The following is a 26,578-nucleotide window of genomic DNA, read 5'->3' on the forward strand; positions in this document are numbered from 1 at the left end:
AAAGTTGCTTAAGTCTTTGCTAAATTGCTGAGTCTGTCTTTGAACTCACGATCCTCCTGCCTCAGCCTCCAATGCAGGCCTGTTCTTAAGCAGACAAAACAATTTCCTGTCTTCCAAGAAGTACTTCTGAAATGGTGTTGTTAGGTTAGTAGATTAGACCTAACAGAAATGGATTTAGACTCACATAATTTGTAGAAGGTCTGACCAATCCTTTTTTTTAATATTTATTTTTAACTGTAGTTGGACACAATACCTTTATTTTATTTATTTATTTTTATGTGGCGCTGAGGATCGAACCCAGGGCCTCGCACGTGCTAGGCAAGCTCTCTACAGCTGAGCCGCAAGCCCAGCCCCATGACCAATCCTTTGACTCACCAGAAATGAGCAGAAGAGAGTAAAAAGCAAAAAGTAGCATAACCTCCCCAAATTTCCCTCCTTGTTACAACCTCCCTTCCCAGGACAGCTTTAGTTAAGTTCCCATGATGCTTTACTCCTGCAGGTGTTTGGAGGCCATGATTAAGTACCTCACACTGTGGAAGAAAGAGGGGCAGGAGGAGCCCTATGTCAGCCTCACCAGAAAAAAGATGCTAATAGATGGTGAGGAGGTGCTGATAGAATGGGAGGTGGGCCACTCCATCCGGACCCTGGCTATGCATCGCAATGCCTACAAACGTATGTCACAGATCCAAGCCTTCCTGGGCTCAGTGCCCCAGCTGACCTATCAGCTCTATGTGACCCTGATCTCTGCAGAGGTCCCCCTGGGTAGAGGTGAGTGGGGTCAGGAGAGGGGAGGGATCCACTTAAATCAAGGGTCTTAGAAGTTTAGCCTTGAGCTGTCCAATATACTGGCCACTAGCTTCATGTGACAATTTCAATGAGAATTAAATAAGATTAGAAATATACTGGTTCAGTAATACTGGCCACATTTCAAGTTTTCAATAGCCATGTAGGTTAGTGACTATTGTTTTGAATGGCGCAGATTTAGAATATTTCCATTATCACAGAAAATTCTGAACAGCACTAGCAGTTAAAAAATTTAGGGAGTCGGGCATCTTAGGCCTGCCTGATTTTTAAGTTGGAGCAAACTGTTTAAACTAAAAATGTTACAGATAAACCCTACCTGGCCTCAAAAGAAGCTAGTAACACCAACAGTCAGTAGGATATTTTCTCTTGTTCAGAGTGTTTAAATTATGATGTTAGTTGTTTTGTTTGTTTAGGGATGGCCATCTTTAGGAAGAGGTTCCCAAATATTACTGATCATCAGAATCATGTGGTAAGGTTCTTTTTAAAATCACATTTCCTCCCCAGATCTGAATTAACCCCAGAATGTGGGAAGGTCAGGAATCTGCATTTTTATGAAGTACCTTAATTGATTCTGAGCAGCCTGATTTGGGAACCACTAATTTAATCATTTTCTCCCAATGTCAGTGAAGAGAAAGCAAAAGGGTATGGGATGAATACTGAGGAGAATCAGACCTGGGTTCAAGTTCTGACCCTTGCTGTAATCTTTGGAGGAAGTTATAAAGCAGTCACTGTCTTAATTTTTCACTTGTAAAAAAATGGATCCTGAGATGAGTAAGACCTCCAGCAGAGGATGAAATGTGAGTCAGTGTTTTCAAAGTCAAGATAAAGTGCTGTTAATGAGTTTTAACAGCCTGTGATTTGCTTCATCTGCTTGGACAGAAGCTGGTATGGGTGTGGGTACAGCTTTGGATCATTATTTTTTTTTTATTATTTTGTGTTGATCCTGCTTGGCAAAGTCCCCTGTCTCAAATGCAAGGAGAACTAATTCCACTGAGAACATTTCATAAAGTTCTATTGGTTCTGAAGCTTTTCATATGCATAGAATTGACAGTAGTTTCAGGGAAATGATGATGGTTTTTCTCTTGAGAATTTTGAGGGTCATGAAATCTTCCAATTAAGATACATACATATACTACAAAAGTAATACATGTGCAAAGTGATTGACCTATAGACAATTGTATATACACAGGAATTTTCCAGAAAGCTATGAAAGATATTACCTCTGAAGAGTGGGAATGACAAATTAGCAGACTTTTATTTTTACTTCAGTATGGCTTGAAATTTTTGCCAAGATCATGTACTACTATTTTTAGTCATTTTTTAAATTATAAAAATAGGACTAGCTATAGTAAATTCAAAATAAACAATAGATATAAAATAGGAAATGTAAATTCACTCCCCCAAAGTAATCTGTTAGCCATTCAATATGTATCATTCCAGATTTTTTACTATGTAAATATAAACATACAACGTATATGTACATGTTTTTGCCAAAAATGGACTGTATTAAACATGTTTTTCAGTGATATCGTCCTCAAAACTATGCTATTTTTCAGTAGTTATTTATACATACATGTATAAGTATATAAAATATATTTCTCTTGTATGAATTGGAACATTCTTTTTCATTTCCCTAATTTTCTAAAGTTTCTAATTTTTCACAATTTTTTTCCAATTACAAATTATGCTACCGTTAACATCTTTATAAACATCTATGTATGTGAATTAAACTTTGTACAATAAATATATGGCATTAGGATTTCTGGATGAAAGAAAATGTGTTTAGAATTTTATTGATGCTGCCAAATAACTCTCTGAAAAGGGGTTTATGAATTTATACTCCCATTCACAGTATATAAAAGTATCTGTTTCCTCATATCTCAAACTAAATATTTATTTTTATAATTATAAGTAACTGGCTTTTAAAATAATTGGCTTTCTTTGTGGCTATAGCTAAGTATCTTTTATGTTTGCTCCTTGTATGTGTTCTTTGAATTGCTAATTACATATTTTGCTCACTTTTTCTAGTGGATTGTTTATCTTTCAAATTAATTTGTAGGAGCTATTTACTTATTCTAGCATTAATTCTTTTTTTTTTGCTATGCACACAAACATGTGCATACATGTTTGTATATTTTTGTATTTAAAATACACACATTTTCTATGTGCATATACGTATCACACATGTGCAATACCCTACACTTAATGTGCACAATATACTTTGCTATGTCTTCTGGTATTGTGAATTATTACATTTTTATGTATTCAAATTCTTTATTGCTTATAGATTTTGTGTCTTTCTTACAAGAAAGGCCTTTTAGAGTCTTAGCTGATAGAGTAATTTACTCATCTTCCAAATATATTAGTGTCTAATATAAATTTGTCAATTTCCCCACCAAAGAATAAAGCAAAGCAAAATAATAACCAAAAAAATCACATTTCATGGAGATTCTGATTGAAATTGCAGTAAATTATTCAAGTTATGGGATGTTCACAGGATCAATCAAATTCATATAGGATGATAAATCTCCATTTCATTAAATGTTTTAATTATGTAGTTTTCTCACCATAGGTCTTGAACTTTAAAAAAATTTTATTAATTTATTTTTATTGTTTTCATTATCAATGGACCTTTGTTTTATTTATTTATATGCAGTGCTGAGAATCGAACCCAGTGCCTCACACATGATAGGCAAACACTACACCACTGAGGCACAACTCCAGCTCAGGTCTTGAACATTTTAAAGCTTATTTCTAGGTGTTCTTTCAGTTTTAAAATATTAGTTTTTTTAACTTTTATTTATTTTTATGTAGTGTTGAGGATCGAACTCAGTGCCTCATACATGCTAGGCAAGCGCTCTACCACTGAGTTCCAACCCCACCCCTTAAATGCTAGGTTTAAGTGCAAGGACAGAGCACTGGTAAAGTAAATGTACATACTATAAATTTTAAATGGTGGGGGGGTGGGGGGTGGAGAGAGTAGAAAGACAGAAACTAGCAGATAGCTTTTATTAGGTTTCAGGCATTTCTCAAAGCAATTTACATGTAATTATTTCATTTCATCTTCAAACAGTTCTTCAAGGTTATTATTAACCCCTTCTTATGAATGAGGAAACAGACTCTGAGAGGTTAAGAAAATTCCCCAAGGTCTTATAAGTAGTAGATGGCAAAGATTGGATGGAAATTCAGGATGTGTGCCTCCAGAGCCTATGTTTCTAACTATAGCAGCATTTTGATCTCTTATGGCATGAATCTATTTGTAGGGAGACATATGGAAAATGTTTTTCCATTTATTGGAAGCATCAGGTTTCCTTCCTTCTATTGTACTACTTTCAATAAATGAGTTCTAATTTAAGAGAAGGCATTAGACACTTGACACTTGGCTCAATGTATAGCTGATGTTCCCATGTCCACAAAGAGTATCATTTCCTGAGGATAGGAATGAGAGTGGTTTAGAAATACAAAAGTACTAGGTTGGGCTCAGTGGCACATGTCTGTAATCCTGGCAGTTTGGGCGGCTGGGGCAGGAGGATCGCAAGTGTGAAGCCAGCCTCAGCAATTCAGTGAGGCCCTAAGCAACTTAGTAAGACCCTATCTCAATATAAAATATAAAAGGGGGGCAGTGTTGCTCAGTGGTTAATCTCCAGTACAAAAAAAGAAGAAATTTAAGAGTAGCCACTTCGAGAGTCTCCCACTCTATTCTTTAAGATTCCAACACTACTTATTAGTTGAAGAAAATTCTTAGAAATGAAAGCTGTATTTTCTTTTGTATTTTCATGGGGAAGGCTTCACTTTTCTTGAAGATTAACTTGATATACTATGGCTCAAGTTTCTCTGGATCCATTATTTTTATAGGAAGAGAAAACTACAGATTTTCTTTTGGGGGAATACTCCTTGAACCTTCCACTTTTCTTGAGAGCACTAAACCCCGCCCCTCACCCCTGCATCCCAGTAATCAGTATACTTTAACCAAAAAAAAAAAAAGATAAGCAGAGGGCCACCTGTATGGTCTATAGTTAAGGAAGGTTAGGGAGCATTCTGCCTTTCTTGGCCCCTACTTTAACATCTAGTGCTATGGATGCCATGGACTGGGAAACAGAGTTTTAATGTTTTTGAACCACTCTACTGGAAGTTCAGAGATTCCTAATGTATACTAACAAATAGGAGTGATGAATTGGCATTGCTGATGACAAATACAAGCAACTCTAGACTATCTCATGAATTGGGAAACTGAGGCACATAGATATTCAATGATTTCACAAGCTCATACACAGCTGAACCAAGGACTTCTAGGTATTTTATACTGCTTCTCTAAACTCAAAATTCTTCATTAATTCCACACACATTTATTGTGCATCAACCATGTTCTAGTCAGTATGTTAGGCTCTGAGGATACAGTAGCGGATAAAATAGATATGATCTCCTCTGCCCTCATGAAATATTTAGTATACTTTTTGACACATGCAACTAGAGTTAAATATTCTAGAAGTCTGCACAAAGAAGATTTGCTCCTTGAAGAAAATATACATCAAAGAAGGGACTTCAATTAGAAAATACATTCTCTGAGTCTCCTAAGCTTGGATTTTTTTTTTCAGAAAGTTTATTTATTTATTTATTTCCCTCATACAGTTTTTGCTCAGAAGCCTGCTCTGTTAGATAGTCCTACCTGGAACCTTTATATGTCCTTTTCTTATATTAGTGACTTCTCAGTGTTTTAAGACCTACTCTTTTAAAAAAAGCTTAGTTTGTACATTTATGATTATTAATGTATTACAGTATATGTTTATACTGAGCTACACTCCCAGCCCTCACTTTGATTTTGATTTGCTTTTCCCTGATGATTAGTGATATTGAACACCTTTTCATGTATCTCTTGGCCATTTGGTCTTCTTTGCAAACACGTCTATTCAGGTGCATGTTATTTGTTTGCATAGCTGTTATCATACATTAATTTACTCTTAGGTGAGGCTCTGAAGTCCTACCTATCATCTCTGGACCTCTGGGTCTGAGTACAGGTTTTATACCAACATTGACTGCTTGCCTCTCCCTCCCCCCTCCCCCGTTCCTTGTTTTGTTTTATTTTTACAGCTGTGCTAATGGTCTTTTCCCTGATGTCTGTAACCTATGGGGCTACCCTCTGCAATATGTTGGCTATCCAGATCAAGTATGATGACTACAAGATTCGCCTTGGGCCACTAGAAGTCCTTTGCATCACCATCTGGAGGACATTGGAGATCACTTCCCGCCTCATGATTCTGGTGCTCTTCTTGGCCACCTTGAAGTTGAAGGCTGTGCCCTTCTTAGTGCTCAACTTCTTGATCATCCTTTTTGAGCCTTGGGTTAGGTTCTGGAGGAGTGGTGCCCAGATGCCCAATAATATTGAGAAAAATTTCAGCCGTGTTGGCACCCTGGTGGTGCTGATTTCAGTCACCATCCTCTATGCTGGCATTAACTTCTCTTGCTGGTCAGCTTTGCAGTTGAGGTTGGCAGACAGAGATCTTGTTGACAAAGGTCAAAACTGGGGACATATGGGCCTGCACTATAGTGCGAGGTTGGTAGAGAATGTGGTCATGGTCTTGGTTTTTAAGTTTTGGGGAGTCAAAGTTTTGCTGAATTACTGTCATTCCTTGATTGCCCTGCAGCTTATTATTGCTTATCTGATTTCCATTGGTTTCATGCTACTTTTCTTCCAGTACTTGCACCCATTGCGCTCACTCTTCACCCATAACGTAGTAGACTACCTCCACTGTGTCTGCTGCCATCGGCACCATCACCGAAGGGCTGAGAACTCAGAGCCAAGCTTTGAGGCTGAAACAAGACAAAGCATTGTCTGATTCTATCTTCTGGGAATCATGGGATGGTTTGGGGGTTGCCAAGATCAACTCTGAAATTGAAGGAGAGGGTGAGGCTCATGGATGAGTACTCAACAGAACATTTTCTTGAGTATTCTGGTAAGTCTATCAGAAGAGTGACCCCCAAATAGGTTTTACTTCTTGGAGATTTACTGCTATGTTTGGAAACCAGGAGTGGAAGAGTCAGAAATATTGTCCACACCCTTCTACCCAGGTCAGTTGAGATAACTGACCTCTAAGCACCTTAGGCTCTCTGTGACTTTGCAGGTCTGCTTGTTTGCTTGGGGCAAAAGAGTTTGCCCAAAAGGTGCTGAAGACTCAGAATCTCACTAGAATATATCCTGCTGAACAGATTATGTGGCAGCTTACTAGCTATGGATTCCTCTCAGGAAACCCTCTGACTATTGTGGAACCTACAGATATGAATGTGACTAGAATCTTTTAACTCCAATGAGAAGCTCTAACCAAGAAGAAAAGCCCTACCGTTAAAAGTGCTGCTCCCCCGATGTATTAGATCTCTATTAGGATTTTACTAATGGCCATTCACAGGTCATTTGAAGTGGCCTTTCATAGGTACACCTTGAGGAGGGAGTGCAGGGTAGGGTTCCTTCAGGATGTAAGCCAGAATGACTCTTTTCTCAGGAACCTGCTTGGGCATCCAGTTTGTCAAGTGGAATGGTTGAGTGAAATATCTTACTTATTGCCTCATTAACAGGGATTCCCTCTAACCCAGCTTTTCTGTGCTCTTGTCATTTTACTATTTGATGTAGGCCTCAGGGAATCTGAAATGTAATTGAAACTGTTTCTCTATATGAAAGAAATGAAGACTTCTTTGTGTCTGCTACTGTCCTGGGTATTTCATTGATCTGTGGTTTGCATTTTAGGACAGGAGAAAGAGAAAGTAATAATGGCTGGGTTATCACCTTCATGTTGCTTGGGGTTGGGATGGGTGGCTAACACTCCAAAGTAGAGTGAACATAGAGAAGGGAAACCAGATAACATTAAATTACCACTGGTACTTGTTTTTGTTTGCAGGACTTTACTTTCTAACAAGGAATATGGGTTTCTCAACCCCTCTGACCATTCTCAGAACCAGTGAATGAATTCATACCTCCCTTTCTCATGTATCTCAATGTTTACCTTTCATGTTTACATCTCATGGTGGGAATGTAAGCTGGATGCCTCTAAAGTAACCAAGGAATTGAGGTTACTATGACCACTTCCTATTGTGACCAAGTATTCCAATAATTATCTAAGAAATGTTTTTCCTCCACAGACCAGGAAAGTGAGTAGTCCTCCTAGTACTATGTATAGTTGTGGCCACCCCCAATGCTTCAATAATTTATAAACAATCTGACCTAAACTTTTCCATCCCTATCCACTTTTACTCTTGGGATTATGCTAAGAAATTTATCTTTGTAAAGGGAAGGCCAGTAATGTAGAAGAAAGAGATCCAGAGGTACAGTGGAAGGATGGGAAAGGGGAGGCAATGCAGAATGAATTCTTAAAAAAATCATGTTATGTGCATATATGAATATACCACAGGGAATTTCACCTGTATATGTAAGTAAAAAGAACCAGTCAAGTATAAATAGATGAGTGTAAGGAAGTCTAACAGAGTAGAGAAAGAAGAACAAGGGAGGGGAGGGAGGGAAGGAGGGAAAGGGAAGGATCATGAACTGAATTTGAATTCCGTGCATGGTTTGTTGGGATGAATCCAACTACTATGTGTAACTATAAAGCTCTAATTTTTAAAAAGAAGTCAAAAATATTTTTTGTGTGTGTTATTTCCCCTCCTATTTACTTATTTATTTATTTGGTACCAGGGATTGAACTCAGGGGCACTTGAGTACTGAGCCACATCCCCAGCCCTATTTTGATTAGAGACAGGGTCTCACCGAGTTGCTTAGCACCTCACCATTTCTGAGGCTGGCTTTGAACTTGGGATCCTCCTATCTCAGCCTCCTGAACCTCTGGGATTACAGGCGTGTGCCACCATGCCAGCTATGTTTTTCATTTTTATTTGTGCATTATAGTTGTACATAGTGGTGGGATTTGTTGTTATATATTCATGCATGCATATAACAATTTCCCCTCTTCTTATCCAGTGTTAGGGCATTCAATATATTGAGGGAGCTCCCTCTTCTAAGTAGCAAGGCTGTTAACCAGAATTATCCTATTTCCTGGCATGGCTAGTGTGGTTTTCCCAACTTCAGCAACTGTTTGGAGTTAAAAGAATTGGCTACTTAATTTGGAGGAGATGTAGGGACTTACTTTGGAGCAACAGAGATTTTCTTTTACAAACCCAGTTCCCTCATTCCATTTTTCATGATGAAGAGACTAAGCTGATTGTCCTATAAAGCTCACACTGACTTCTGTTATTTGAGGTGAACTTGAAAGAAAGAATCCATCAGATCTCTAGAAGAACACACTGCCTCTTTGGAATTCAAACAAGAATTTCTCCTCAATTGTTAACATGCCCTTGATTTAGAGCAGAACCAGCATGGAACAATAATTTGGTCCATAAAAGCCAAGTGAATCAGCTAGTTAAGAGGAGGCTACTATGGAAACAGAGAGAAAGACGCACACACACATACACATATGCACACATGGAGTCAGGCAGATCAATTACAGATAAAGAGAAGATGCACAGGGCAGAAAAGTGTTCTTCAGTACTGGACAAAGCAAAATTTTCTCCCCCATGTCCTCCAGCTGCAGTGACTTAATGTGGTAGGAATGTAGAGAGTTTAGGGAGAGGGTGTGGAGTAGCTTCCAACCTGAAAAACTTGCTGTCCTCACCCAAGGAGGAGACTCTAGTGATACATTATGCAAATGAACCCTCAGAACCTCTTATAGGTGGTGGCTTTTCTGTTCCACAGAAATCTTCCAGATACACAGAAAGGAATTGTGGAACATAAGGTGGTGGGCAGGGGAAGTACCACCTTCCATGGCAAACACATCTTTAATTGACAAATCTCTTTTTGATCCTCTGAAATCTTACAGCAGCACAGGGGACATGTGTGGGGATAAGTCTTACTGAGTAAAAGAGGAGGCAGAGATGGGGTCAATAAATGGTTTCTGGAGAAGGAAGCAGAATCGTGGAAGTCTGAGGAAAGGAACTAGGCTATTGTAACAACACATATTCTCATTTTTGGGAATTTGATAGGCTAAGTGTGAGTAAAATATCCTGTTAGGGAAATATAAATGAACTAATAGTTGTCAATTTCTTTGCTCCACAAATACTTTAAAGATTTTGGGGAATGAACTGGGAGGTACTGTGGGAGAATTGAATAATAGCTTGTATTTCTGGGCACTTTTTGTCTGTCATAGGTCCTTTATACACATTACTTTGTTCAATTCTTACTAGCAACCTGATGAAGCTATTGTTATCATCTTTATCATCTTCCACTTTACAGGTGAAGAATATAAGGCATGGAAAAGTCAAGTGACCTGGGCTGGGGTTGTTGTTCAGTGGTAGAGCACTTACCTAGCATGTGTGAGGCACTGGGTTTGATCCTCAGCACTGAATATAAATAAATAAAATAAAGATCCATCAACAACTAATAAATATATTAAAAAAAGAAAATTCATGTGATCTGCCCAAGGTCACAGCTAGTATCAGAGCCAGGATTCAGTCTTAGGCTCATAGGTTCCAGAACTTAGTCTTAACTATGACCCAAGCCTCTTGAGTCCTCTTTGGTCTTTGTGAAATTATTTTAATATGTTCCTGGTTTCAGGAGTATTTTCTGAGCTATGAATGGGTTTGTGCCAAACATTTTTTCCCACAAACACTTCTTATCAGAGAATAACCCTCAATTCACAGTAAAAAGAGAAGGCACAAGTTCTTAGAAGCCTGGGATGAAACTGAGCACATGCTTCCATGCATTTGTAGGTTAGTATTAAGGAGGTGTGAGAGAGTATGGTAAAGGAGCACATTTCCTTTCTAATTTCAGACTTCGTTTCATTTTGTTCTTAAACATACCTTCAAACTTTTCATGGGAAGAAAACTAGGGAGCAATTTATACTCAGGCTTGTATGAACTTTGACCCCGGAAACAATCCATCAGGGAAGTTCCTAACCCCTTTCTTTTACACTTCCTCTTACCAACACTGTTCTTACTCCATTGAGAAGCTGACTCCTTGTTCTAGAGCAGGCCAGGGGAAATGGATGCTAAAGAATAATGACCCTCTTTCTGCTATCATAGTCCTAAGGACTTAGGTCAACTTTCAGTGCCCTCAACTAGTCCCCACACAATTCATAAGGGTGTAGTCCTTAGTGTTGCATAGTTTATTGTCACTTCCCAGGGTGGAGGCAGGGTAGATACATAGGGTAGGATGCCCACCAGAATGGTCCATCTAAAGCCATGAAGCTCTGTCTCTAAGAAATCCTTAAATACATAGGTGACTATGAACTCTCCAAAATACTTGCCTATCCAAGAGGGAATACTAATTCTTTGAAGCTTTTGCAATTGTGCTATTTTTGCTATCATTAGAGAACACATATGTCCATAATCTTATGTCTTTCCTCCTGAAGGACTGGCACAGTTAGTCACACACTTTAAACCTTAAAGCTTGTGGGGGACATGGTCAAAGTATATTGTGGGCCTTAACAACAAAGCATATACAATGTGAAACAAAAGTAGTGAGTTCAACCTGTGTAATATATGAAAACTAAGTGTGAAAAAACCACATTCCATGCATGAAAATAACATTGGAATAGCACTTTGTAATATACAAGGCACATTTATACACATTATCTGTTCCAAAGACATCATTGCTTAGGACAAGGCTTATGACGTGTTCACATGAATTTGTATTGCTCTAACCTCCAATTCACCAAACATCATTAAGCTTTGTGTGTGTCTGTGTATGCACCAGGAAAAGCAATGTGGCTATTATAAAGTGCTATATAGATGTCAAAAGACTAAAAAATTAATCCCAAATACATGGCATAAGTAATGTTGGAGAAAAACAGGCACTCTCTATTGCTATGAGTGTAGAATATTGCCACACATTTTTTGAATAAGGATTTGTCAAAATGTATGTACATTTTGTATTAGAATTTTAAACTCTTTGATTTTTTTTCCTATGGAAATATGGTTGATTGTACAAAGAGATATGTACAGGGATGTTCATTGCACCACTATTTATAATGGTGAAAATTGGTAATAAATTTTCATCTATGGGGACATGATTAAACTCTGGCAATTCCATTATTGGAATGCTATCTATCCATTAAGAAGAGTGGGGTAAATCCTACACCTTAGGAGGCTGAGGCAGGAGGATTATGAGTTCAATGCCAGCCTTAGCAATTTAGGACCTAAGCAACTTGGCAAGACTCTGTCTCTAAATAAAATTTTTAAAAAGGGCTGGGTGTGTGGCTCAGGGGTTAAGCACCACTTCTGGGTTCAATCCCCAGTGGAGAAGGAGGAGGAGAGGAAGAGGAGGAAGAAGAGGAAGAAGAGGAGGAGTCGATGTATACAGCATGTGCAGAGTGAAAGGATAAGTGACAATATCCAAGTTGAATAAAACACAAGATGAGGTTATAAAGAATCATTCAAATTTGGAAACAAGGGTGTGATAGGAAGAATATGACCCCACCAATACCCCTGGTGATATTGATATCCTATTCCTTTTAACATGTGAATGTTATGTTACATGGCTAAGGGAATTAGGGTTGCTAATCAGTTGACCTTGAAATAAGTTGCCTAGTTATGCTTGATGTAGTCATTAGGGTCCTTATAAGAGAGAAGCTGATATGAAGATGAAGGCTGATAGATTTGAAGAAGATTTGCAGTTGGCTTTTTGGATTAGGTACTGGGGATTGAACTCAGGGCACTTGACCATTGAGTCCCATCCTCAGCCCTATTTTGTATTTTATTTAGAGACAGGGTCTCACTGAGTTGCTTAGCGCCTTGCCGTTGCTGAGGCTGGCTTTGAACTCGCGATCCTCTTGCCTCAGCCTCCCAAGCCACTGAGATTACAGGAGTGTGCCACCACACCTAGCTGCTATTGGCTTTAACAATGGAGGAGGAGGACACAAACCAAGGAATGCAAGAATGCAATTCTAGAAACTGCAAAAAGCAAGGAAATAGTCTCCCTTAGAGCCTTCAGAAGGGGTGTGGCCCTGCTTACATATTGATTTCAGCTCCATGAAACTGATATCCAACATCTAACCTCCAGAACCACAAGAAAATAAATGTATGTTGTTTTAAGCTACCCACTTTGTGCTAATTTGTTACAAAGGCACCAAAAGCTAGTATGCAAGATGATTACTTGATGCTTTAAGGTCATATTAAGACATTTTCTAACATGCTGAGAGTCATCTGACTCTCTACATCTACAGTAAACTGTGATTTAGCATAATCGATTAGGGTCCAGTCATTTTATAATTCTGTAAAACTGATAACATGCAGTGATACTAATTTCTACCCACCTAAAGAAGACATCATTAGCTGGGCATGGTGAGGCACACCTGTAAACCCAGCAGCTTGGGAGGCTGAGGCAGGAGGATTACAAGTTCAAAGCCAGCCTCAGCAAATTAGGCCCTAAGCAGATCAGCAAGACCCTGTCTCTAAATAAAATACTAAAAAAAGGCCTGAGGATATGGCTCAGTGATTGAGCACCCCTGTGTTCAATCCCTGATACAAACAAAACAAAACAGAAAAGACACCATTAGGGCAAGGGGAAGGGAAGGGGAAAGGATTAATAAGTGGAGCACAAAGGGTATTTTGTGTTTTGTGTGTGTGTGTGTGTGTGTGTGTGTGTGGTGCTCGGGATTGAACCCAGGGCCTTGTGCATGCAAGGCAAGCACTCTATCAACTGAGCCATATCCCCAGCCCTTGTTGTGTTTTTTTGACAGTACAAATATTCTATATGATACCACAGTGGTGTGCCGCAGTCTGGCTGGGCACAAATGCCGCAGTCTGGCTGGGCACACAATCATGAGCCACCACACAGCTTGTAGATTCAAACAGCAACTCTTTATTCCCGAACTCACACCAGCCGTCTACAAACACGTTCTGGGGAAATCCACGTTCTCTGCCCAAATCCACGTTCTCTGCCCAAATCCACTCCACTGGGCTTCTGTCTCCAAAATATACTGTCTGAATCCCGTGAGAACTCAAGGGGAACTCAGGCAGCAGGATACGCCCTATTCCCAGCAGGAATAATCTTAAACCTTAAACCTGGAACCTAAACCGGGAACGCCCTAATCCGCCTTGGTCCTTGAGCAAGGTCACCTACATTCAATGTCACTGCAACATGGGGTACGCTGGCAAGGAAATTGTCATACCTACTTGGCTAATGGCTCCCAGCAGTGGTGGATACATATCATTAAAATTTTGTCCAAATCCATAGAATGTATACCATGAGTGAACCCTAATGTAAACTATGAACATTGGATTATAATGATGTATTGATATAAGCTCATTCATCATTTGTAACAAATGACCACTCTAGTGAGACATCTTGATAATGGGGAAGCTATGCATGTGTGGGGTCAGGGGTATACTGGAAATCTCTGTACCTTCATCTCAATTTTGTTGTGAACCTAGAGTCGCTCTAAAATAGAAGTCTTTTTAAAAACCTGCAGCATGCCAGGCATGGTGATGCACTGCATAATCCCAGTGGCTCAGGCGGCTGAGACAGTAGGAGCTCAAGTTCAAAGCCAGCCTCAGCAGCTTAGCGATGCCCTAAGCAACTCAGTAAGACCCTGTCTCTAAATAAAATATAGAAATGGGCTGGGGTGTGGCTCAGTGGTAAAGTGCCCCTGGGTTCAATCCCCGGTACAAAACAAAAAGCTGGGTGTGGTGGCACATGCCTGTAATCACAGTAGCTCAGGAGGCTGAGACTCAGCCTCCTGTAATCTCAGTGGCTCAGAAGGATCAGGAGTTCAAAGCCAGCCCTAGCAACAGCGAGGTACTAAGCAACTCATTGAGACCCTGTCTTTAAGTAAAAAATACAAAATAGGTCTGGGGATGTGGTTCAATGGTCGAGTGCCCCTGAGTTCAATCCCTGGTACCAAAAAAAAAAAAAAAAAAAAAAAAAAAAAAACCCTATAGCATAACATTCTTGAATGAAATAATTAATTGTGGTAGTGTCCACATGTGAATCAATAGGACTGTTTCAGCTCTAAAACTATTATTTTAAATGCATCTTTATAGAAAGAAAACCATATAATTAAACTGTGTTAAGTAAGTTTTAAAAAAGTGCCATGAAGACGGGTATGGTGGTGCATGCCTGCAATCCCAGCAACTCAGGAATCTGAGGCAGGAGGATTGTGAGTTCAAAGCCAGCCTCAGTAACTTAGTGAGATCCTGTCTCAAAATATAAGTGCCCCTGAGTTCTATCCCTGGTACAAAAAAAAAGTCATGTTTTGGTTCTAATTGCCCTATAGGACATTAATCAGTTTTGATTCTAACTTATCAGTCTTATTTTAGAGTTCCTTTTTAAATTGACTATATGTAAAAATACCAGTTTTCATATCCCCTTTTGAATTGACTTTGCTCTCCTGCTGGTTTCTTCCTCAATTAGTTAAATAAAACCTTGACAGATGCACACTCAATTTGTGTGAAACATTCTTTCTTTGCTTCTTGAGAATCAAGTTTAACAATGCTTCTATTTTTGTAAAACAGCAACAATATGGGTGGAAGGAGTTGAAGGAAAATTTTCTAAACTTCAGATCTCATTTTGGGGAGGTAGGGGAGATTATTGGAGATTTCTTCTGTATTAAGTATTTTGCAATATTTGGACTTTGTATAACTTTACCTGATACTTATAGTCAGAAAAATATATTACTTTAAAAAGTAAAAATGTAATGAAAACAATCAGATGTGTCTTCAACAGGTTTAAAATTTGGCAGGAGAGAGATAAACATGCTTCATATAACTAAATAGAAATATACGGCAAGTTATGGTAGGTGCCCTTGAAGGAAGAGGGTTATCTGTTGAGTGCTTACCAAGGTCCATGTTGAATCAGTTATATAGTTTGATTTTATTATCACAATGATCTTGTGAAATAGATGCTATCAATCTCTGTTTTTCAGATGAAGAAATTAAACCTGAGACTGACTTGCCCAAGGTCACACAATTACTAAGGCAAAGTACCCTAATTTAAACCCTGAACTTTCTGATTTCATAGCTCATAATCTTTCCATTTTACCATGCTCCCTCCCATAGATGTTGGGACTCATGATCTGGACTGGGTAGTACTGAAGTCAGTATATGTTTTTCATCTTTTGCTCTTCAAATGGGAGCAGGTCCATTTACACATGACACACACACAGAAGGGAACAGGCAAAAGGCCTTTGTTTCTAATATTTACCTAAAGGGATCCTGATCCAGCTTGACATGAAAACAGCCATCTTGGTTGAAACTGCTATGTTGCCTGCCAGGTGACCCTGGATTGCATTATAAACCCTATAGGAGAAACAAGGTTGTCAAAACAGTCATCTGAGCATTTTTTGCCTGGCATCAATGCCTGAACTGTTCCTTAACTGAAGATTTAAATAGTTTCTGATAAAGATCAGGTAAATTCCAGTTGATTGTGGTCCATCTTTGTATAGCTTAGTATTCACACCCCTTCCTCCTGATACAAGGTACAGGGATCTTTTTCTCTTGCTCCTGCTCAGAACACACTTCTGTCCATGAGTTCCTAATAAATTGCATTTTGTACAATTCTGGCTTCATCTGCCTCTCTCATTGGTCTCTTGGCATCTTCTGCATTTGACAGCCAGTTTTTGTACTTTGGTTTCCACAAAACATTACCCAAACCAACCTATGGCTTAGCCTGCTCTAGGGATTTCCTGCCTTCCCTATGCTCATATTCTTGGTTTTGGGCCCCATTCTTTCTTGCTTTACTGAACCAATTGGCTCTGCTTCTCTTTTTCCAACCTCTACCTGTCTCACTTCGGTCCTCAACTTGCTCTTCTGTATTGGATTGTCTCACTTGCCAATGAGACATTCCTCCTCCTCATCTCAATCCCAAGGTACCCACACCTGCTAGACAAGGCTTCTCTGTCTCTCATATAAGAAAGTCAGATTGAATAGGCATAGCCAGGTCAGAAAACTAGAACTTCACTGGGAGTGGCATGGAAAATCATGTGCTTAGAGGATAAATACAGGAATTCAGTGCTGCAGCAGAAAACCAGGAGTTTGTTTAATTAAAGAATGAAGTTGAGCCAGGCGCGATGCCACATGCCTGTAATCCCAGTGGCTAGGGAGGCTGAGGCAGGAGGATCAGCAGTTCAAAGCCAGCTTCAGAAATTTAGCGAGTCCCTGTGCAACTCAGTGAGACCCTGTCTGTTGAGAGCCACAGCCGAAGGGGCCCCAGCAAACTTCCAGCTGCCAGCAAACTTCCAGCTGCCAGCTGATGATTGGCTCACAGCTGCCCCAGCAAACTTCTAGCTGCCAACTGATCCGCTCCTCTGCGGTGATGCTCATTGGGCTGTTTCCCCGCCCTTTCAGACCACGGAGCTGCTCATTGGGGGACTTTTTTGGCTCCGCCCACTCGACCCAGCCAATCGGCCTCAAGAGCAGGGGGGGTGGGGGAGTTTGAGAGGCTTGTGGGAAGCCCCTGGTGGCAGTTGGGCTCTGAGGGAATTCCTGAAGAGCTGTGTGGTGCGGTGTGTTCTAAAAATAAAGTTCGTTTCTTTTGACAAGTGGCTCCTGAATTGTGCCCAGCCAGACTGCGGCACCTGTCTCTAAATAAAATACAAAAAGGGCTGGAGATGCGGCTCAGTGGTTAAGCATCCCTGGGTTCAATCTCTGATATATATAAAAAAAAGGAGAAGTTGAGAGGTTGGGGTTGTGGCTCAGTGGTAGAGCATTTGCGTAGCACATGTGAGGCACTGGGTTCCAGCCTCAGCACCACATAGAAAAATAAACAAATAAAGGTATTGTGTCCATCTACAACTAAACATTTTTAAAAAATGAAGTTGAAAACTGAGGTTTAAAAGAGGGGAAGTAAATAACAGGACAAATCTAAAGTCTCTGGGTGTAGCCTGGCTAGAAACCATTGGGTACTGAGACATGAACAGAAGGAATGCAAATGTTTGGCTTTAGTGAATACTTCTTAAGTGAGGTTTGGGGTTTTATTGCCTAGTCATTGGGGGCACTGTCAGGCAATAAGATATAAGCAAAGTACTGGGGAAGCACTGCAGAAAGAGATTCAATTCTGCCTGAGTAGGTGAAGAGAGGTACACATTGGATTAAGATTTGAACTAAGACTTGAAGAATAAATAGGATTTCTATTGGTGGGGGTAAGTGGGGTACATTTTTGGCAGACAAAGGTGTCAAAGATCATGACAATATATTCACTGAACATCAAGTAGTTACAGTGTGGTTAGAATGCGTTTTAGGGATGAGGCACAGTTAGAGATGAGGTTGGAAAATTAGACTGAGAGATGGGCGAAACACAGAGGGCCTTAAATGTATTGGCTAAGAATCCTGAATTTGAATTTGTAAGCAATGGGAGAAGCATCAATGACTTTAAAAACTTCTCATACAGAAAAATTGACATTTTGGGATAATATACAGTTCTATGAAATTTAACACATGAATATATTTATATTACCACCACTACAATCAAATTACAGAACAATTCTAATACCCCATAGAATTTCTTGTGCTATCCATTTATAGTCATATCTCCATACCCGCTAATCACTGGCAACCACCAATCTCAGTTCCTGTTGTTTTGTCTTTGTTTGTTTCTTCTTTCTTTTTAGTTTTTTTTTTCTTTTTGAGACTGTCAAATAAATAGGAGCACACAATAAAGAACCTCTTGCACTGAACATTTTTTAAGTAGAGGAGTGACTTGTTAGGACTATTTCAGAAAGATCACTTTGGTGTTTGTGCGAAGGATGAATTAGAGGAGGGTAAAATGAGAAATCAGGAGACCAGCTGCAAGAGTTCCAACCAGAGATGACTATTCCTTTGGCACATGTGGTACATATTCATTAAAAGACTGATTGTAGTTAATGAAACAGCTGTGGGAAGAAAATGAAACTAGGTCATGCTGACATATCTATAATGCTTTCATGTACTTTAGTGTGATTACCCATGGGATATAATAGTATACACATACACTCACTCACACAAACTGGGCTACCAAAAGAACACACATGATGTGGTCCAAATTTTATTTTTTTAAAAAGGCATGTATATGTTGTATTTATAGACAATGTCTGGAAGTTGTATAAATGTACACTGAGATTTTAATTTGTTATTGCTGTGTAGTAGAATTAGAGGTGATGATTTTCTTCTTTCATAATATTCTATATTTCCAAAAGCACAGTTTCTTCTCCTGTTGGTCCTCCTGTCCCACTCTGATGCTTCAAGAATAAGCAGGCATATAGATAAAATATATCCATTTCCTTTATTCTTGTACACTACTTGGTAGAACTCCGGACTAATAATAGACACAATGAATTTTAACTTGTTATTATGTCTGTGTTCCTGAGGAGGGAGTTGAGCTACTGTAATGAAATGACTTGGCCATTAATTAAGGGCAAATTAAAGAACAGAATGCAGGCTTCATATTCCTATTCCAGATTTATTTTTCTATCTTTTTTTTATACTGGGGATTGAACTCAGGGGCACTGAACCACTGAGCCACAGTCCCAGCCCTATTTTGTATTTTATTTAAAGATAGGGTCTCACTGAGTTGTTTAGCCCCTCACTGTTGCTGAGGCTGGCTTTGAACTTATGATCTTCCTGTCTCAGCCTTCTGAGCCGCTGGGATTACAGGCATTTTTTTTCTATCTTTTTACTATAAAAATGATCAAGTATACATAAAAGAAGAAAGAATAATATAATGAACCTCCATGTACCATCACAGCTTCTATAATTATCACTTTGCCAATATTATTTCATCTATTCTTCAGTCGGCCTTTTCTTTTCACCTGACTGGAGGATTTTAAAGAAAATTTCACAGAAATTACTTTGGTATACATCTGTAACTGATAAGTTTGTTTTAAAAATCATACTGCCATCATGTTGACCGAAGTTAGCAATAATTTCTTAATTCTCAGCCCATATTCAATTCATAATTGTTTTCAAGATGTCTTTTTTATAGTTTATTCAAATCAGGATCCAAACAAGGTCTACTGATTGCAGATGATTTATTTGTTAGCCAGCTTTGTGTTGCTGTGACAAAATACCTGAGACAATAAAATTTTAAGGAGGAAAGATTTATTTTGGGTCATGATTTCAGAGGTTTTATTCCATTGTCTCTATTTTTATGTCTCTGACAAGGCAGTGCATCATGGCAGAAGCATGCAGCAGAGAAAAGCTGCACACCTCATGGCAGCTGGAAAGCAGAGAGTTCACTTTTATAACAAAGTTTCTCCCCCCAAAACCCATCAAATTATGAATCAATAAATGGATTAATTCATTGATGAGGTCAGAGCCCTCAGGATCCAATCACCTCTGAAGGGTCCCACCTCTGAACACTGTTGCATTGGGGACCAAACCTTCAACACATGAGCTTTTGGGAAACATTTTAGAGCCAAACTGTTAACAATTGATAATGTTTCTTAGTTCTCTCTTATTCTATAGTAGTCCATCTGTCACAGGAGGAATTCTTGGAGGGGGGCATTTCAACTCAGGAGAATTTCAGCAGGTGCCCATCAAAGACATAGACTTATGTAGGGAAGCAGATACACATTCAAAGGAGGATGTGGGTTATCTCAAGGGAGAGAAGCCTTTGTGGGTAAAGCAAGAAACACATTTTCAAAGGAGAAAGCAGCCCATCTCCAGAGAGAGAGACAGCAACCCATTTGTTTGGGGTGTTAGTATTTATAAAGGTAAAGTAGCTCAGGGTGGACTAGAGGAGGAGTCTGGGTGGAGTCACACAATTTCACACCAGTTTTTCTAGCACTTGTGCATTGCCCTTGTATCATGTTACATTTTGTAGGTAAGACATAGGCTGGGTTGCTCAGGAGTTGCTTGTTTTTCATTTCAGTTTCATGGGCATTTCTTGCATTCCAAAAGCTCATGGGTGCTTCTTTTTTGTGACTCAGTATATCTTTATTTTCCTGTATGCCCAAATTCCTATCTCATATCTTTCCTTTTCTATGGCACTGATTTGTTGAAGAAATTGGGTCATTTTTTTTTTCTGTTGACTGTTGGATGCACTATATTTGGTCAATTGCTTCTTGGTGATATTGTTTAACTTACCCTTTGTCCCTTGTATTTCCTAATAATCAGTAGTGAGATCTAGAGGTTTGATTAGGTTCATGGTCAATTTTTAGGCAAGGATACCTAGTAAATGGTGCCATGTACTTCCTACCACAGTGCATGAGGAGGTGCATTTTGTCTGCCTATCTCATTTTGATTGATGCTAACATTCATTAGTAGGTTCAGGTGATACCAGCTTATCTCCCTATTATAAAGATTCCCATTGACTTTTCATTTATTTTTTTGTTTGTTTGTTTTTGGTACTGGAGATTGAACCCAGGGGCACTTAACCACTTAGCCACATCTCCAGCCCTTTTAGATATTTTATTTTGAGACAGGGTCTTGCTGAGTTGCTGAGGCTGACCTTGAACTCACAATCCTCCTGCTTCAGCCTCCCAAGGTGTTGGAATTCCAGGCATGCATAGCCTGGCTGGCTCAACTTTTTATCTAATAACCCCTCTATAGATCTGTTATTTCAATAAGAAAATGTAAAATGGTGATTTTTCTAATGTGAGCAGTTCTTTTGCATTTATTAGTTCCAATCCTTCTATAAATAGGAAATTCTCATTAGCTATTTGCTTACTCTGAATCACAATGTATACAGAAAAGTCAGGATAAATGTTTCATTTTTTTCTGTTTATCAGTTTTGTGAGTTATAAATATGTATTGTCTGTTTTTTTGGTGGGGGATTAGTCCTTCAATGCTTAGGCAGGCCGCTTACAACTGTGCCTTAGTCATCACTCTCTGTCAACCAGTAGCAAAAGCTTAAGGTGCTTTCAGGCTGTTACAGAGCATGATGCATTCTGCAGTGGGTATGTGCATGGCCTTTTCATATCCTTCATTTAGGTGGGAGCTTTTAAAATGCCTTATTCCTCCATGTATCTCTTTTCCAAGTCTCTTCCTTCCCAAGCCTTTTAGTCTATCTTAACAACTGTTAACTGTCTCTTGTTACAGGCTGCTGCAACCAATACTTTTGCCTTGAAATCCTGCCCTTGGAATGTTTAGAGTCAGCTGAGTAAAAGACAAAACCTTGTACCCTTTCTTCAGGGAACCACCAGACAGGTCAAAATGCACACACACAATTCTTTGAAAGTAAGGTCTGTATTGGTTTCCTCTGGCACAAGAAACCTTCACCGAGAGTGGGAGCTACCATCTTTATAGCTGCCATTGCTCTGGTAGTGAGAGACAGTGAGCATGCAAGGCAACAGCTTCTTTCTTCATTAAGCTTTCCCTTCATTGACTTTAGTTGTTTTTTTCTTTTTTAAACTAGATTCCAGAGTTCTGTGAAAATGGACTCTTTTTTCCCCTCATTTACAAAAATTGTTCTAATTAGTTATACATGACAGTAGAATGCATTTTGACACATTGTACAGAAATGGAGCACAACTTCTCATTCCTCTGGCTGTGCATGGTGCAGAGTCACACTGGTAGTGTAATCATATAAGTATATAGGGTAATAATGTCTGTCTCATTCCACCATCTTTCCTACTCCCACATTCCCCTCCCCTCACCTCCCTTCTGCCCAATCCAAAATTCCTTCATTCTTCCCTACCCACCCCAATTATTGATCAGTATTCGCTTATCAGAGAAAATATTTGGCCTTTGGTTTTTAGGGTTTGGCTTACTTCACTTAGCATGATATTCTACAGCTCCATTCTTTTACCTGCCAATGCCATAATTTCATTCTTCTTTAAGGCTGAGTAATATTCCATTGTTGGTTCCATAGTTTAGCTATTGCGAATTGAGCTGCTATAAACATTGATGTGGTTACATCACTGGAGTAAGCTGAATTTAAGTCCTTTAGGATATAAAATGAGGAATGGGATAGCTGGGTCAAATGGTGGTTTCATTCTAAGTGTTCTGAGGAATCTCCATACTGTTTTCCAGAGTGGTTGCACCAATTTGCAGTCCCACCAGCAATGTATGAGTATACCTTTACCCCCACATCCTCACCAACACTTATTATTGCTTGTATTCTTGATGATTGCCATTCTGACAGGAGTGAGATGAAATCTTAGTTTTGATTTGCATTTCTCTAATTGTTAGAGATGTTGAACATTTTTTCATATATTTATTGTTCAATTGTATATCTTCTTCTGAGAAGTGTCTGTTCTAGATCCTTAGCCCATTTATTGATTGGGTTGTTTGTTTTTTTGGTGTTAAGTTTTTGAGTTCTTTATATATCCTGGAGATTAGTGCTCTATTTGAGGTATGTGAGGTAGATTTTTTTCCCATTCTGTAGGCTCTCTCTTGTGAAAATGGATTGTGATAATTTGCCAGTTTACTAGTTTCCTTTGTGGAGAGAAAGAACCCTGGAATTCTCTTCTCCACCATTTTTAGTGACCTCCAGCTTTTTATTTTTTGTAAGGGTGGGAATGTCATTCTTAACATGCAAGAACTAAAACTAGGTGTCCATTTTTTTGCACAAATTGTCATATGACTGATCAGTTAAATCAACTTTAAATTGGCTCCTTTTTTTTCTTTTGATAGAAACCCAGTAATCTTTGATAGTTTCTTGCTTTCTGCTACAAGATCTCCCAGGCTCATCTTGTATGTTTACTGCTGCAGACCTGTATAGCCATTTTTTCAAAGAACTTTGGCTCTTTCTCAGTGGAAAAAAAGTTTTAAGACCAAAACCTGGGTCCTAAGAGCATTTTATTGCTGTTAGGTTGTCATTGTTTCCAGGCTTTTTAAGGAAAAGAGCTAGGAAGAACATGTTTTAACAATAAGAAATATATTTTCCCTCTGTACCACTACTGGGCCTGCAGGTCTTTGTCAAGAACATACATATGTATGTTCTGTAGACGGGGATTGTTAAAGTTATTAAGAATAAGGCCTACTTTAAGAAATACGAAGTCAAATTTATAAGAAGATGAGAGGATTAAATTGATTACTGAATTTGGAAACTTTGGTGATTGTTATGGTTTGGATATGATGTTTCCCTCCAAAGCTCCTGTGTTAATGCAGGAATATTTAGAAGTGAAATGATTGGATTGTAAGAGCTGGAACCTAATCAGTTCATCCTAGTTTGAATGTACTGAGTCATACCCATAGGCAGGTGGTATGTGACTGCAGGAGGTGGATCATTGCGGGTGTGCTATGAAAGGGTCCACCTTCCCTGTGGCATTCCCTGCCCACCCCCATGCTGCATTCTCTGATTCCTGGCTGCCCTGGGGTAAGCAGCACTTCTCTGCCATGCTCTTCCACCATGATGATTTGCCTCATCTTGGGCCCAGAGCAATGAACTTGGCTGACCATGGACTAAACCTCTGAAATTGTGAGCCAAAATAACTTACCCTCCTCTAAGTTGTTCTTGTTGAGTCTTTTGATCACAGTGAAAACCTCAATGATCTAGGATAAGAATAGTACAACATACATGAATACAAGATGGTAATTCATTTACTAATAGAGATATCACTTGTCATATTGCTAATGACTGTACAGAAGGGGATATGATAGTATGTGCACCTTATGCATACCACCTATCAAAATATGGCATCAGGGGCTGGGGTTGTGGCTCAGTGGTAGAGTGCTCGCCTAGCAGGCATGAGGCACTGGGTTCAATCCTCAGCACCACATAAATGTAAAATAAAGATATTGTGTCCACCTAAAACTTAAAAATAAATATTTTTTTAAAATATGGCACGAATATTGGCTTGACAGATTATGCTACAGCATCTTGTATGGGCCTGCTGCTGGATCAGTCTTTTCAGTAAGTTGTCATGGGCAATTTCTGTGAAGGCCAAGAGGAGGTAACCAGAGATAAATACAATGTGGAAAGCATTGATGATCATCCTCGTTCCTTTACTTGCTGTTTGGATGCAGGCCTTGAGAGATTTACCATTGGCAATAAAACTTTTGGAGCTCTGACAGGAGCAGTGGATAGAGGCTTGTCTATCCCTCAGAGTACCAAATGATTTCCTGGTTATGATTCTGAAAGCAAGTAATTTAATGCAAAAGTGTATTGGAAGCACTTCATGGATCATAACTTTGCAGATTATATGCATTCCCTGGTGGAAGAAGATAAAGTTGCTTACAAGCAACAGCTCTCTCACTATATAAAGAACAAAATTCCAGAGAAGATGGAGGAGATATATAAGAAAGCTCATTCTGCTATTGAAAAATATAAGCAAATATGCATACACACATATACACACAGGTGTGTGTATTTCTCTCCTTTTGTACACAAAAGATAGAACACTATAAAAACTGTTTTCTACCTTGCCTTTTTTCATTTATATTATCCTGAAGACCATCCATGTCAGTATACAAAGATTGTCTTCATTCCTTTTTTAATCATGTATTACTTCATTGTGTGGCTACATTATAAATAATGTCAATGAAGAGCAGCAAAGGGCATATGTCATTTTGCATTTTTTCAGTATGTTTTTGGAGTAGTTTCCAGGAAGTAAAGTGTGTGCATATGTAATTTTCTAGATATTGACAAATTCTCCTTCACCATTTTGCATGCTAAGCAGCAATATATTAGAGTCCAGGGCTCTTAATATTTCTCCACAGAGTCATTGTGGATCTCTTGTGGTAACTCCTTCATGGCACGAGAGAGACTTCACCTCTCTCACTACTCATCCTACAGAAATACACCAGAACTTGCATCCTATTATTTTCCCTATTACATATTCTGTGCCAAAAATAAATACATTGCCTTATAGTAATCAGGAAAAATTTGTGGCTAGCCTTGTCTTGTTATGAACCACTTATCAAGCCTGGCTGTGAGGGGCTGAGGAAAGTTCTGAAACATTAAACAGCCTTGATTGCCAATGAGTCCACCAACCATGTTTAGTTGCCCATGCACTCTGTCTGGAAATCAGAGCCCAGAACACACAAGACAAAATGGAATGTTAAATGTCCATCTTTATGCTCTCCTAAGGTACTTTCTTTTCTGTTTATTATTATTATCAGCTTTGAAATAAACCTATTGGAAGCTCCCAAATGACAGACCCATCATTGTTTTTGTTATTGATCTTTCACCTACGTGTTTGCCTTTACTTCCAGTCACTGCCTCTCCCTATGTTTCCTTGGAGCTTTCGCCATCTTGTGGCAGGTTGGCAGCCCTGAGAAATAAACTTCTGACTTCATAAGTGAAGAAAACAAAACACACACTCCTTACCATGTTATATTGTATATGCACAGTATTTTATATTGTCTATAATTTACTTCAAAGCACTTTGATATCAATTCTTTGTGATATACTTTATTTCATCTACTTTTTTCACTTTGTATTACCTCTGAATTTGGGGAGAATTTTACCATAATAATATATCAGTTTGAATTGGCAGCAATTTTTCTTTTCTTTTTTTTTTTTTTTGGTGTTGGATCTTATAACCCATGACATCTTGGATTCAAAGAATCAATTATTTAATGAAATATTGTATCTGTCTACAAAATGGTATTTTGAAAAATTAGTGCAGGGTGGGGGCAGTAGAGGTAAGAATAAGGGGTGCATTAGGCATGTATTTTGAAGAAAAAGTAATGTTTATTCATATTGATAAACAATTTTTTACAGTTCTAGTTAACATATAAGTTATACTAAAAAGAAATACACATTCAGCAGTGATTAGTTAGCATTTGAAGACCATAGTCAGGTGTTTACATCATGAAGGTAGTTATACCCTAGGGTATTTACATTTTCCTATCTGAACCTGCACTAAATCAAGAGTTCATGAACTTTCCTTGTGCCACTACAACTGCTAGAAGAAAACATAAGGTCAACACTCCAACATGT

The 26,578-nt window shown here is 38.9% G+C and overlaps 1 protein-coding gene across 4 annotated transcripts in view; it reads left to right on the forward strand.

The window, feature by feature from the left end:
• Xkrx (XK related X-linked) overlaps positions 1-7,500 on the forward strand; it is a 16,636-nt gene extending 9,136 nt beyond the window's left edge. For 2 of the 4 annotated variants that reach the window (XM_015502298.2, XM_048797352.1), the window contains 2 exons: positions 500-768; positions 5,893-7,500. In XM_015502298.2, coding sequence (XP_015357784.1) covers positions 500-768; positions 5,893-6,638 — 1,015 coding nt within the window. In that variant the 3' untranslated portion in view covers positions 6,639-7,500. Of the gene's footprint in view, positions 1-499; positions 769-1,217; positions 1,274-5,892 lie in introns of those variants that run through there. The other 2 variants (XM_048797353.1, XM_048797355.1) reach the window with 2 other exon arrangements.
• The last annotated feature ends 19,078 nt before the right edge of the window (positions 7,501-26,578 follow it).

The sequence above is a fragment of the Marmota marmota genome, unplaced genomic scaffold, assembly GCF_001458135.2.
Source record: "Marmota marmota marmota unplaced genomic scaffold, marMar, whole genome shotgun sequence".
NCBI lineage: Eukaryota > Metazoa > Chordata > Mammalia > Rodentia > Sciuridae > Marmota > Marmota marmota.